Raw genomic sequence first — 14,337 nt, forward strand, 5'->3', positions numbered from 1 at the left:
ACTCACACATCTCATAGAGATTTGCATGGCACTGGCATCAACTTTTCTGGTTGCAGAGCTGACAAGAGATTTCAGTGGCAGAAGGACTTGTGCAGAGAATAATACTTGTTCTCAGAAAAGTGCACCATATGAGAACTGAATTGTTATACACCGACTTCGAAAGACTCAGAGAACAGGCAAATGTACTCCATTTTGCTTCAGGAAGAAATTATATTGAATTATCAAAGCATAACAATTGAAAAGATTCTTTTCAGGCTCTATAGATGTATAGCAGGACATGGTAGAACATGAAAGGGACACCATTCATTTTTATGACCCCTTTAAAAGGCAATAATTTCTCTTCCAACCCACTTTCCCTTCTGGTGCTTAGTTTACCATCTTGATTCACTACCCCTCCCCCCGTAATTAACTTTCATCTCTATAATATTGCCAGCCAAGCCCCATGTCATTAAAGGAACGGCCCAGTTCCAGTTTCTCGAAGGCAGGCAGGACTACGAATCGATAATTTGCACTGGGGATAACACTGACTGAGACTGTCCCGGGTAACATGGGGCTTGTTGGCAAGTTGATGTGGCATACCGTAGACTGATTATGGTGAAGCTTGTGTTCAAACAGCCACTCTAATATAATAGATACAAGTAAGAAGCACTGAATAGAACAATGAGGATGAATAACCTATTTATTTACTACATTGCAAGCCATTGCACAGAAGGAGAAGAAAAATTGATTCCATAAAGCTAAAGCCTAGAAATGTTTCCCTGGACTGTAGGTCTTCATGAGTTTTCCATGTCCATGCCAAGGCTGGATAGCGAATAGAAAAAAGCTCTGCTGCGTCTTGCTGTTTCTTACTTCACTGCCTCTTCTCTTTCTTGTACAGTAGATTTCATAACCACGCCGTCTACTATGTCCTCTACGATTGTCTTAATCTTTCTGGTTTTATTTGGTTCTGGAGATTAAAATTAGAAGTTTAAGTACTGTGTCAAATCCAGGAATGCTTACAAAAGGCATCTGAGGAGCAGAATCCTGTTATCCTGTCACCTCCAGTTCTAGCTGGAGTAGTCAATTACTTTGAATGAGATAGAAAATTCAGGTATTCTTACTGCAACTTTACATAAAAAGCATCTGTTTTACTGAAATCCACAGGTTAGGTCAGGGGTGTTCATCCTTAGTCTTCAAGGGCCGCAATCCAGTCGGGTTTTCAGGATTTCCGCAATGAGCATGTATGAGATCTGTTTGTATGTACTGCCTCCATTGAATGCAAATAGATCTCGTTCATATCCATTGTGGAAATTCTGAAAACCTGACCTGGCAAGGGCTGAGGTTGGACACCCTTGGGTTAGGTACATGTGTGGTCTTAGAACTTGATAGGTTGCTGCTTTTGGTAATAAAAGCCTCACAGGTACATACAGGTACTTTATTGTGTACCTGGGCAATGGAGGGTTAAGTGACTTGCCCAGAGTCACACGGAGCTGAAGTGGGAATCAAACTCAGTTCCCCAGGATCAAAGTCCACTGCACTAACCACTAGGCTACTCCTCCACTAGCAAAATTCCATGTAGAAGCCTGCCCTTGAAGATCAGCAATGCGGCCGCGCAGGCTTCTGTTTCTGTGAGTCTGACGTCCTGCAGAAACGTGGCCGCGCCGGAGAAGAGGACTTTGGCTGGACGTCAGACTCACAGAAACCGAAGCCTGTGTGGCCCCGTTGCTGACGTGGACGTCAGACTCACAGAAACAGAAGCCTGCGCGGCCGCGTTGCTGATCTGCAAGGGCAGGCTTCTACATGGAATGTTGCTAGTGGAGGAGTAGCCTAGTGGTTAGTGCAGTGGACTTTGATCCTGGGGAACTGAGTTTGATTCCCACTTCAGCTCCTTGTGACTCTGGGCCCTTGCAGATCAGAAACGTGGCCGCGCCGGAGAAGAGGACTTCGGCTGGACGTCAGACTCACAGAAACAGAAGCCTGCGTGGCTGATCTGCAAGGGCAGGCTTCTACATGGAATGTTGCTAGTGGAATAGCAACATTCCATGTAGAATCTCAAATAGTAGCAACAGAATCTCAATAGTAGCAACATTCCATCTAGAATCTCAAATAGGGAAAGGGAAATGGGACTTGATATACTGCCTTTCTGAGGTTTTTGCAACTACATTTAAAGCAGTTTACATATATTCAGGTACTTATTTTGTACCAGGGGCAATAGAGGGTTAAGTGACTTGCCTAGAGTCACAAGGAGCTGCAGTAGGAATCAAACTCCTTCATTCCCGTGTAACTTATATGCATGTAGCACATACATTTGCAAGGGGGGGAGGGGGCATACACATTGACAGGGCTCTCAGTTGCACAGGTAACGTACAGAATACTATAATACTATAAGTTAATGCATTCCTGCTCCATTTAGGTGTCTATAGCTGGTGTTACATGAGTATTCGGTAACAGACTCTGGGCACCCAGGTTCCATTATAGAGACTGCTACTGCATAGGTGCCAGTGTGAAGGGCTGAGCTACGTAGGCGCCGTTTCATCCAAAATCCATCTGGGGGAGCAGCTGCTCTCCTTGCATGCTACATAGCTATGAGTCTGATCTAAACATTTAGATGCCTAACATATGTGTAAATGTGAGTACCTTGGTTATAGAATTGCCCTGTATCTGGATAATTGTTTTGATAAAGATAATACAGGGAATAAAAGGCTGTCCTAGCCTTATCTGGACAGGAATCTAGATAGTGGAGTCATTCCAGGTGATATTCAGCTCACCACAATCTGCATTTCTTAAAAGCTGACCACTGCAGGCATTTTATATTTGAACTAGCCATTAAGCCCGTTAAAACGGGTGAGTATTGGTATGGGGATTTTCCAAGGCCCCGTCCCTCCCACCTCGCCGCTGCAAGGCCCCCTGCCCTCCCTCCTTCCCTGCCAGCTCCAAGGCCCCCCTCCGTCCCTCCCTCCCAGCTCCAAGGCCCCAGTCCCTCCCCCCCAGCTCCAAGGCCCCCTGCCCTCCCTCCCAGTTCCAAGGCCCCATTCCCTCCCAGCTCCAAGGGCCCCCCTCCATCCCTCCCTCCCTCCCAGCCAGCTCGAAGGCCCCCTTCTGTCCCTCTCTCCCAGCTCCAAGGCCCCCCTCTTTCTGACCTCCCATGTCCAGCATCCTCCCTCCGTCCCTGCCAGCTGCAAGGCCCTCTGTCCCTCCCTCCCAGCTCTAAGGGCCCTCTGTCCCTCCCCCTCCCAGCTCTGATACATCCCATGTCCGGCATTTCTCCTGCCCTTTCCTCCCCCCCCCCAAGGTCGCAGCCGCCCCTCCCCCCAGGTCACCGCTACCGGTCCCCCCCCCCCCCCGGAGTTGCCGCTGCCACCCCTCCACCTGGGCCGGGCCCTCTGCTCGCCACTGAACTTACAGTGCCGAAATCGCAGCAGGCAGATCAGCTGAGCTCCCATCGGCCTTCCTTCTCTGCCTGTGTCCTGCCCTCGTGTGACGTAACGTCGGCAAGGATGGGACACAGGCAGGGAAGGAAGGCCGACGGGAGCTCAGCTGATCTGCCTGCTGCATTTTCGGCGCTGTAAGTTCAATAGCGAAGAGAGGGCCTGGGCCGGGTGGAGGGGGGCAGCGGCGGCGACTCCGGGTGGGGGAGTGGTAGCGGTGACCTCGGGAGGGGGGAGCGGTAGCGACCTTGGCGGTTCCCTCCCTCCCCTTTGTGCAGTTTTCCTCTCTGTCCCGCCCCCGTCATCACGTATTGACGCGGGGGCGGGACAGAGAGGGACGTCTCTACTGCGCATTTGAGGGTGAGTACGGTCACTCGCAATTTATATGTTTGATATTCAGCACAAGACTGTCCCTGGATAGCAGTACTGAGTATTCAGAGAGTGGGTGGCCACTGGCATTTGTCTGAGTTCAGATGTGGTACCAGGATAACTTCCCAGATAAAGTTAATACAGCCTTTTTGCTGCCCTAACGTTTTCTGGGTTTAGCAGACTGAAAATCACTGCTAACTGGGTAACTCTCAGCTCCATCAACTCCTAGACTGCATTGGAACTAAGTAGATAGTGCCAAGGTAGTCTGAACAGATATTAAGTGTCACTAGTTAGTTAAGTGCAACTGAATATATGGGCAGGACCCAGTCACTGTGAGTTAATCAGGTATCAGTCACTCCTACCTGGTTATCTCACAGTGAGTATGAATTCCAATATCGTCACAGCTGGCATTTAAAAAATGCCAAAGTCTGTGCCTAAATACTCATCTGTGTCATTTCAGGTATTGTAGCAAAGAGTTTTGACTGTTACCAAAATACATACATATCTGAAGAAAATAACTCTCCCCTATCCTCATCACAATAAAGAACAGAAGCTGACTACCTTTTGTAGCAGAACTGGATGAAGAATGCGAGCCTTGAGAGCCTTGCCAGCCTGAAGAGCCTTGTGAGCCACTATGAGAACCGCTGAAAGGAGAAAATTTCACTGATGAATATTTTACCTGCTGGGAAATTGCATTCAAAGGTAGACTTGGAGTTAAATAGGGAATCTCAGTGTCTTTATTTTGAACTAGTGAAAAAGGCCCGTTTCTGACACAAATGAAACGGGCGCTAGCAAGGTTTTCCTCGGAGTGTGTATGTTTGAGAGAGTGTATGTGAGAGTGACTGTATGTGTGAGAGAGAGTGAATGTGCGAGTGTGTGCGTGTGTGAGAGAGAGAGTGAGTCTGGGTGCGAGTGTGTCTGTGAGAGAGAGAGAGTGTGTGTATGAGAATGAGAGTGTGTGCAAGTGCATACGTGAGACACAGTGTGAGAGAGAGAGTGTGTGTTTCACACAGATACAGTGTGTGTGTGAGAGAGAGAGAGAGAGTGTGTGAGACACAGACTCTCTGTGAGACTGAGTGTATGAGACCAAGAGAGTGTGTGAGTGACTATCCAGCTTATAATCGAACGAGAATAACGCCCAAGTTCCGACCTAAATCGGGAGATGGGCGTTCTTCTCACAAAAACAAATAAAGCGGTATAATCGAAAGCCGAACTTTGGACGCTTTCAACTGCACTCCGTCGCGGGTGCGGACAAAGTTGACGGGGGCGTGTCGGAGGCGTGGTGAAGGCGGAACTGGGGCGTGGTTATCGGGCGAACAGAGATGGGCGCCCTTCGCCGATAATGGAACAGTTTTGAGCTAGAATTTAGGACACTTTTCCTGGACCCTGTTTTTTCACGAATAAGGCCCCCAAAAGTGCCCTAAATGACCAGATGACCCCCAGAGGGAGTCGGGGATGACCTCCCCTGACTCCCCCAGTGGTCACTAACCCCCTCCCACCACAACAAATGATGTTTCACAACTTTTTACTTTCACCCTCAAATGTCATACCCTCCTCCCAAGCAGCAGTATGCAGGTCCCTGGAGCAGTTGTTAGGGGGTGCAGTGGACGTCAGGCAGGTGGACCCAGGCCCATCCCCCCCCTACCTGTTACAATTGTGCTGCTTAATGCTACTAGTCGTCCAACCCCCCCAAACCCACTGTACCCACATGTAGGTGCCCCCCTTCACCTCTTAGGGCTATAGTAATGGTGTAGACTTGTGGGCAGTGGGTTTTGAGGGGGATTTGGGGGGCTCAACACCCAAGGGAAGGGTGCTATGCACCTGGGAGCTCTTTTACCTGTTTTTTTGGTTTTGTAAAAGTGCCCCCTAGGGTGCCCGGTTGGTGTCCTGGCATGTGAGGGGGACCAGTGCACTATGAATCCTGGCCCCTCCCACGAATAAATGTCTTGGATTTATTCGTTTTTGAGCTGGGCGATTTCATTTTCCATTATCGCTGAAAAGCAAAAACGCCCAGCTCACACCTTGACGAATAAAACATGGGCGTCTTTTTCTTTTAAAAAATACGATCCGCCCCGCCCCTTCACGGACCCGTTCTCGGAGATAAACGCCCATGGAGATAGGCGTTTCTGTTCGATTATGCCCCTCCACGTCTCACACTGTATCACATTCACTCTCTATGTGTCACATAGAGGGGCATAATCGAACAGAAACGCCTATCTCCATGGGCGTTTATCTCCGAGAACGGGTCCGTGAAGGGGCGGGGCGGATCGTATTTTTTAAAAGAAAAAGACGCCCATGTTTTATTCGTCAAGGTGTGAGCTGGGCGTTTTTGCTTTTCAGCGATAATGGAAAATGAAATCGCCCAGCTCAAAAACGAATAAATCCAAGACATTTATTCGTGGGAGGGGCCAGGATTCATAGTGCACTGGTCCCCCTCACATGCCAGGACACCAACCGGGCACCCTAGGGGGCACTTTTACAAAACCAAAAAAACAGGTAAAAGAGCTCCCAGGTGCATAGCACCCTTCCCTTGGGTGTTGAGCCCCCCAAATCCCCCTCAAAACCCACTGCCCACAAGTCTACACCATTACTATAGCCCTAAGAGGTGAAGGGGGCACCTACATGTGGGTACAGTGGGTTTGGGGGGGTTGGACGACTAGTAGCATTAAGCAGCACAATTGTAACAGGTAGGGGGGGGATGGGCCTGGGTCCACCTGCCTGACGTCCACTGCACCCCCTAACAACTGCTCCAGGGACCTGCATACTGCTGCTTGGGAGGAGGGTATGACATTTGAGGGTGAAAGTAAAACGTTGTGAAACATCATTTGTTGTGGTGGGAGGGGGTTAGTGACCACTGGGGAGTCAGGGGAGGTCATCCCCGACTCCCTCTGGGGGTCATCTGGTCATTTAGGGCACTTTTGGGGGCCTTATTCGTGAAAAAAACAGGGTCCAGGAAAAGTGTCCTAAATTCTAGCTCAAAACTGTTCCATTATCGGCGAAGGGCGCCCATCTCTGTTCGCCCGATAACCACGCCCCAGTTCCGCCTTCACCACGCCTCCGACACGCCCCCGTCAACTTTGTCCGCACCCGCGACGGAGTGCAGTTGAAAGCGTCCAAAGTTCGGCTTTCGATTATACCGCTTTATTTGTTTTTGTGAGAAGAACGCCCATCTCCCGATTTAGGTCGGAACTTGGGCGTTATTCTCGTTCGATTATAAGCTGGATAGTGTGTGAGAGTGAGAGAGAGAAAGACATTGACTGTGAGAGAGAGAGAGTGTGTTTTGTTTTGTTACATTTGTACCCCGCGCTTTCCCACTCATGGCAGGCTTAATGCGGCTTACATATTATATACAGGAGAAAATGGGTACATTTTATGTTACCTCATTTGGGGCCTTTTTACTAAAAGGTTGGCATGTGGCAACAGGCTTGCAGTACGCCAATCGGTAGCCCGGTGGTAGTTCTCACCCTCAGCTATTTTTGTAGCGCTAGTGCTTACCCAGTGGTAATTGGGTAGTGCCACGCAATGCCCTATTACTGCTAGATTAGCATGGGAGCCCTTACCAGCACCTCAAAGGGTGGCAGTAAGTGCTCCCCCTCAAAATGGCCATGTGGCAAGTGGTTCATTTATCACATGGCCATTTCTTTACTAGAAAAAAGACAGCCTTTTACTCGCTGCGGTAAAAGAGGGCCTCAGTGTGTGTCAAAATAACACACTGCCACTAGCACAGGCCTCCATTTACCGCAGCTTAGTATATGGGTCCCCTTGACTTAGAATATTCACAATTAAGAATGCATGATCAGAGACAAACATTTTGAACTCAATTTTGTATTATCATTTTGTAATTTCATGTCCCAGGCTGAAATTTAGTTTTCTGTTTTTGATGGCCTCATACCCATGAGCTTAACTGTTATTGAATACATCGATCTGACACCATCATCGTTCACATAATAAGGAAAAGGTTTCTTGATATTTTTAGTTGTTTTCTGGGATGACAACACAAATCCTTAGTTGCCCTTTTACTGGTAAAAAGTGGCCTGCGGTAGTGTGGATTCGTGAAAATGGCACGCGCTGGGAAAAAAGCTTTTTTAATTGGGCAGTAAATGGCCATGCGGTAAAATTAAAAGTAGCACATGGCTATTTACTGTCTGCGCCCTTACCGCCACCCATTGACCTAGTGGTAAGGGCTCACATGTTACATGCACGGTACTCATGTAGTGCATGCCAATATGGCCGCACTACCGATTACCACCAGGATCGCCCCCCGCAGTAGAAAAGAGAAAATTATTTTCTACTGTGGGAAAAAGCGTGCACCAATTTCAGAATTACCACCAGGTGCTCGCACTATCCCAGCAGTCGTGCCAATTTGGATCACGCTACCCGCATGGTAGCCCTATCACTGTTTAGTAAAAGGGCCCCTTAGAAATTAAAATCACCCAGTCTTAACTTTATACCTAAAGTGCACCTGATGAATGCATCAGTGACACAGAACTTACACACTTTGTCATGTAGTAAATCACAACTCTGGTGGACCCATATTTTCTGTTTTCTCCTGCCTCCTGTTATATTTTCACTTGAATCTTCTTATGATTAAAAAACCTAAGATACTAGTTGCATTCACTTTATATTAAGCTTTTTTAAAAACCTTTTTGAAATAGTCATAAAATTAATGATTCTACTTCTATGCTACAATAGGATGTATTGTGCCTTCTGGATTATTGAAGACGGAATAAATTGCATAACTATGCTTATGCACTGCAGTAGTAGAAAGGATATTCAAAAATATTTTTAACGTTAAGAGGATGTTTTATGTAGGATAATAGGAAATTTACTTCCAAGTTGATCTTTCTTACCCGTTAAGATAATCTATGAAATGAGTTAAATAGACAGACTGTACCTGATAGTGGAATCATTTACTTACATTCCCTCTCCATCCAGCAGGCGGCGATAGGTCTCAATTTCCATCTCCAGACGGGTCTTGATGTCCAAGAGAATTTCATACTCTGCAGACTGGTTCTCCATGTCTGCTCTCATGTCACTTAGCTGTTCTTCTATAGCGGAAATTGTGGCCTGTATTTTTGCAATCTCCACACAATAATGACCTTCTCTTTCTGCCAAGGTTTGTTCGAGAGATGCTTTCTGTGGGTAGATTTAAAACAACTATTTAGCTGACAAAAATGAAATGTCTGGAAATCATAGAATATGATTAGAATTGCACAACTGAAACTACAAACAAGTGTGTGTTTTCAGTGTGCTAATATACTTTTCTCTGTGATGTCATGAATCTATGATTCAGTCTAAAGTAGAAAAACAACACGATACACCTTTATAAAGTTTTACCACAGTCTGGGGCTCATTTTCAAAAGAGAAAAATGTCCCAAAAAAATATCATAAGGTGTCAGAAGGACGTTTTTCTCTCAAAAATGGCCAAGTTGCAATTTTTGACATTCTGATGTTAGTTTTGTTCCACAGTTCATCCAAATTTCAAGGGGACCTGTTGGGGGCATGTTTTAGGTGGGACATGAGTGACACCAAAAGGTAGACTATTTATTTTTTGAAACAAATAAAAACAACTAGGGCCAAAGATAAAACAACCATGACTAAGAGGCATTTTACTAAGCCGCAGTAAAAAGTGGCCTGTGCTACCTTAAGCACCTGAAAGTTTTTACCGTGCCGGGAAAGAAGCCTTTTTAAAAATGGGGTAGTAAATGGCTGTGCTCCAATATTAAAATTAGTGCATGACTATTTACTGCCTGAGCCCTTACCACCGCCTTTTAGAAGGTGGTAAGGGCTCACACCTTATTCGTGCAGTAATCAGACAATGGGTGGTAATGTGGATAGGCTGCCGATTACCGCCAGGAATGCCCCACATGGTGTGCCAATTTTGGAACTACCGCTGGGCACCTTTACTGTACTATCCCAGCAATAGATTCAATTTAGGGCATGCTACCTGTGCAGTAGGATTACTGTGGGTTAGAAAAAGGGCCCCTAAGTGACCAAATGACCACTGAAGGGATTAAGGCACAATCCCCTTATTCCCCCAGTGGTCACTGGCCACCTTCCACCCCCAATGATGTGAAAGAAACAATACACATCATCCTCTATGACAGATTCAGAAGTTATAGGCAGTCCCATTAGAACAGTAAGCAGGTCCCTGGAGTAGCCTAGTGGTCTGGTCTGTGCAGTGGACTAGAGATAAGGGGACACAGGCCCATATCCCACTCTAACTGGTACACTTGTGGTGGAAAGTGTGAACCTTCAAAAACCTAAGGAACCTACAAATAGCTGACACCTGCAGGCATAAGATATATTGTTGTGATATACAGTTGGATAGAGTAGATTTTTGGTGGGTATTGGAGGACTCAACATACAAGATAAGGGGGTAATGGTGAGATGAGTACCTGGGTCCTTTTATGTAAAGTCCATTGCAATGCCCCCTAGGGTGCCCCACTGCTGTGGAGAGATGTTTGTCTAGTCAGTCTGCTAAGAATGCTGCCCCCCCCCCCCCCGACCCCATACATCCCAATGGCTTGTTTTTCTGTGTTTTTCCCTCTGATTTTTTTAAAATGCTCCTAAAAGATAGATGCATTAAGCACAAAAACATCTAGCAAATGGCCATTTTTGAAACAAAAAGTTAGACGTTTTTCAGGTTTGAAAATGACCATTTTCGCTACTAGATTTTTGGACATATTTCTCAAAACGTCCAAAATTGAATTTAGACTTCATATAAAAATCCCCTCTCTGTCTCATTTTCTTAATGGTATAATGCACCACATAAATTGTGTGTATACTTTTCTGAATTATGGTCACATAGTAAAATGATCTCCATTTTAGTTTCAGATAAAACATGCTTTTAGACCATTATTTATAGAGGATATTCACTGTAAAAGAAACTGGAATGTTGCCTTTAAGGCATGTACAGAGTTGTTTTTACAGTTGAAAATGATATCTGGGTGATTAATTACTGTTCAAATTCAGCTCACTGACGTGTTCTACTTTTATTTTATTTGAAGCATTTCTAGACTGCAAAGATCAAAGTAATGACTATTTATCTCCTGCATACCGTGGCAAGTAAACCCTGTAGCTCTAGCTCCAGGCCCTGAAGAGCTCGTCTCAGATCTGTGATTTCGCTCTTGCTTGTGTGCACCTGTTCAGCACCTGCAGAGATTTCCTGTTTCAAGGATTTGCTCTAAGACAGAACAATGAAAAGGAGATCAGAGGTTAGTTAGGAAGATCCAGTGTTTGTAAAACGATCATTGCTTCAACAGAAAACCATTATGTATATACTTACTGCTTCTTGGAACCTGTTTTCAGCGTCTTTGCGATTCTGCTCTGCAAGGGTTTCATACTGTCCTCTCATGTCATTGAGCAGCTTAGTCAGGTCAATGCCTGGAGCAGCATTCATTTCTACATTGAGCTGGCCAACACCACTTGATTGCACACCTTTGACTTCCTAAGTTATGGAAAATACAAGTATACTTATAAAATATATTTTCTGTTCTTGTAAATTTCCAGTTTTTCTCTATAACGCTGCCATGCATTGGAAAGAAAAGTGAAATGCTTTGAAATATAAAAAGATATGGAATCATGCTATACATCTTTTGCCACCTAGGTTGGCACCCAAGATGACTGAGCTATTGTCAGAATTTCTGAGTCATGGACATTCTTTTCTATCCATGAACTTAGCTTTAGGGAAATGTCTTAACAGCATAGTATTTCTTCATCAGAACATGAAGCACAACATGAATACTAGGCCATTTCCAAGTATTTTGGATTACTATCATAGAGTCTTGAACTATAAGAACATGTAAATGTTGAAAGAGAAATCAAAGCATGGAGACTCCTCTCACCTCGTCATGGTTCTTCTTGAGCATGGCATATTCTTCAGTCAGACTTTCTAGTTGTGACTCAAAATCAGATTTGGACAGTGTCAGCTCATCCATGACTCTGCGCAGGCCATTGATGTCAGCTTCAACACTGTGGCGCAAGGCCAGTTCATTCTCATATCTAATAATTCAGGGCAGTTTAGTTTTAGTTAACTTTCACAAACATGCTTTCTGTCCTATATGTGCTACTTGTTAATAAAATTTCATAAAATGATTTTGAGCTATTTTCATTTTCTAGGGGAGTTTGAGGAAAACATGTATAGAATGTTGAAAACAACAGTAAAAATGGTACATCCATAATATCCTTTTCTGAACTGTAGCCTAATAGAAACCACAGTTTAGCTAATGTTTAAAAGCACAAAAGGGCCTCAAGAACTGGAACAATGGTACAATCTTTAATAAGAGAGAACCCGACACGGGCCGTGTTTTGGCGCTGAAACACTCCTGCCTCAGGGGTCAAACTGCAGTAGGTCTTCACAAGTTTTTTCGCCGACTGTACCAGAATCCGTATGATCACTGTCACCATTCTTCTAGAAGAACCACCAAAAAGAACAGTGACAGTGATCATACGGATTCTGGTACAGTCGGTGAAAAAGACTTGTGAAGACCTACTGCAGTTTGACCCCTGAGGCAGGCGCATTTGAGCGCTGAAACAAGGCCCGTGTTGGGTTCTCTCTTATTAAAGATTGTACCATTGTTCCAGATCTTGAGGCCCTTCTGTGCTTTTCTTTGTTGCTTGACTTTGTGTAATTTTGGACCCTCTCTTCGATTGCTCTTTAGCTAATGTTTAACACATAACAATTTACCATTATAAGTAGATCATGAAACTTACTTCAGCTTGAAGTCATCAGCTGCCAGCCTGGCATTGTCAATCTGTAGAATGACCTTGGCGTTGTCTATGGTGGCTGCAATGATCTGTAACACACAAGGATAGCTTGCAAGTTCTACTGGATTTTACAATTGGGAAAATCAATATATTTGTGAAAAATGAACATGTAATGATATATATTTTTTTAGTCGATGCAAAGCAAAATGATAAGAAAAAGTTCTGTATTTCCTATTAAATACATTCATATTATTATGGTTTAGATTCATACATGAAAATATTATCCCTGCCTGATACTAGATAAGCTACAGAAAAGGACAGTAATTTGCTGATTCAAGTAATGCCTTAAATATCACCCTAAATAATTTATCTAGATGTGGTAAGTTATAAAATAAAATACAGATAATTCTCAAGCTGACATTTCAGAAAGCTTTTTTACCTGATTTCTCAGGTCTTCAATCATCTGATAATATTTGCTGTAGTCACGACCTGGTCCACCAGTGGTCCCTCCTGGACGGTGCTTGTCATACCATTCCTTGATTCTTTGCTCCAGCTCAGTATTTGCCTGTTCTAAGGAATGTACTTTCTCCAAGTAGGCAGCCAGACGGTCATTGAGATTTTGCATAGTCTCTTTCTCACTTCCAGAAAGAAGACTTTCACCTCCTCCAAAGCCACCACCCTGAGCACCCCCAAAGCTACCACCAAAGCCACCACCTTGGCCACCTCCAAATCCACCACCTTGGCCACCTCCAAATCCACCACCTTGGCCACCTCCAAAGCCACTACCTTGGCCACTTCCAAAGCCATCACCAAAGCCAAATCCTTGGCCACCTCCAAACCCACCAACTTGGCTACCTCCAAAGCCACCAATTTGGCCACCACCAAAACTTTGCTGAGCCCCATATCCACCACTTTGGCTACCAGCATATTGTGCTCCAGCACTCCCTCCACCAATTCTAACTGAGCTACTCTGTCTGGATGAGTAGGTTTGAGAAGCCATGGCGGCAAGTAGAAATGCAGCCCTTTCAGGAAAAGTAAAGAAACTGAAGCGAGGGACTGAAAAGGCTGATAAATCTGATCCTTTTATACAAAATTAAGTGGGCGTATCTCAAACTACAGCATTATTTCTTGGTACCAAATTAACCTTACTCCTACCTGAATTAATTATCATTAATTTATAGTTAACCTTTGTGAATCGGTCCATTTCTTTTGAAAGGTGCCCGTGGGCTGTTCAACATTGTACATTAAAATGATGGGTGGAGTGGTGTTAACTTTAATGATAATGTCTTTTCATCAATCAATCATAATTAGAAATATTTTTACCCATCTTTTAACTTTCATTCTGTCCAAACAGCTTCTTTACATTTACCCACCCATTCTCTGTATGTCAGTAGTTGCGGTGTGCAGAAAGAATTCTTTAGAAGAAAAATAAATATGTTTGAATAAAAAGACACTTATAATAGATATATTTCCCTTCACATAACACTTGTAAGAAAATACTGCAAATTTCTTCAATAATCTTTGTACATGCATGTAGTCCTCAGTGAACATTGCATACCTCCCAAACTCAAATCAATATAGATTGTAGTTTATAAGCTTTTCATTGACTCATGTAACAATCTCTCAGTAAAAGTTTATTCTGAAAGAAATATGTACATTCTGCTGGGGTAATACGATGGCAACAGTTTTATTAGCTCTCATGGATGGCAGAGAAGATCATGGATGCTGCATTTAATATTCTTGACTGTGGATTGCAGTTTGACATCTAAGGTATATTGAGCTGGGAGGGTAGTAAGTATTTTGAGGAACAGGATATACAAGGGCCTTTTTACTAAGGTGTGTAGGTGCCTAT

At 44.5% G+C, this 14,337-nt stretch overlaps 1 protein-coding gene across 2 annotated transcripts in view; it reads right to left on the reverse strand.

Annotated features, from left to right (window-relative positions):
- The window catches only part of LOC115481331 (keratin, type I cytoskeletal 47 kDa-like), a 64,900-nt gene extending 51,351 nt beyond the window's left edge, over positions 1-13,549 (reverse strand). Inside the window, exons 1-8 of one of the 2 annotated variants that reach the window (XM_030220386.1) lie at positions 12,925-13,548; positions 12,492-12,574; positions 11,624-11,780; positions 11,065-11,226; positions 10,837-10,962; positions 8,695-8,912; positions 4,338-4,420; positions 662-946 (exon numbers count right to left, since the gene is read on the reverse strand). In XM_030220386.1, the coding sequence (XP_030076246.1) occupies positions 846-946; positions 4,338-4,420; positions 8,695-8,912; positions 10,837-10,962; positions 11,065-11,226; positions 11,624-11,780; positions 12,492-12,574; positions 12,925-13,485 (1,491 nt within the window). In that variant the 5' untranslated portion in view covers positions 13,486-13,548 and the 3' untranslated portion in view covers positions 662-845. Of the gene's footprint in view, positions 1-661; positions 947-4,337; positions 4,421-8,694; positions 8,913-10,836; positions 10,963-11,064; positions 11,227-11,623; positions 11,781-12,491; positions 12,575-12,924 lie in introns of those variants that run through there. The other variant, XM_030220387.1, reaches the window with a different exon arrangement.
- Between the last annotated feature and the right edge of the window lie 788 nt (positions 13,550-14,337).

This window comes from Microcaecilia unicolor, chromosome 12 (genome assembly GCF_901765095.1).
Source record: "Microcaecilia unicolor chromosome 12, aMicUni1.1, whole genome shotgun sequence".
NCBI classification, from domain to species: Eukaryota; Metazoa; Chordata; class Amphibia; order Gymnophiona; family Siphonopidae; genus Microcaecilia; species Microcaecilia unicolor.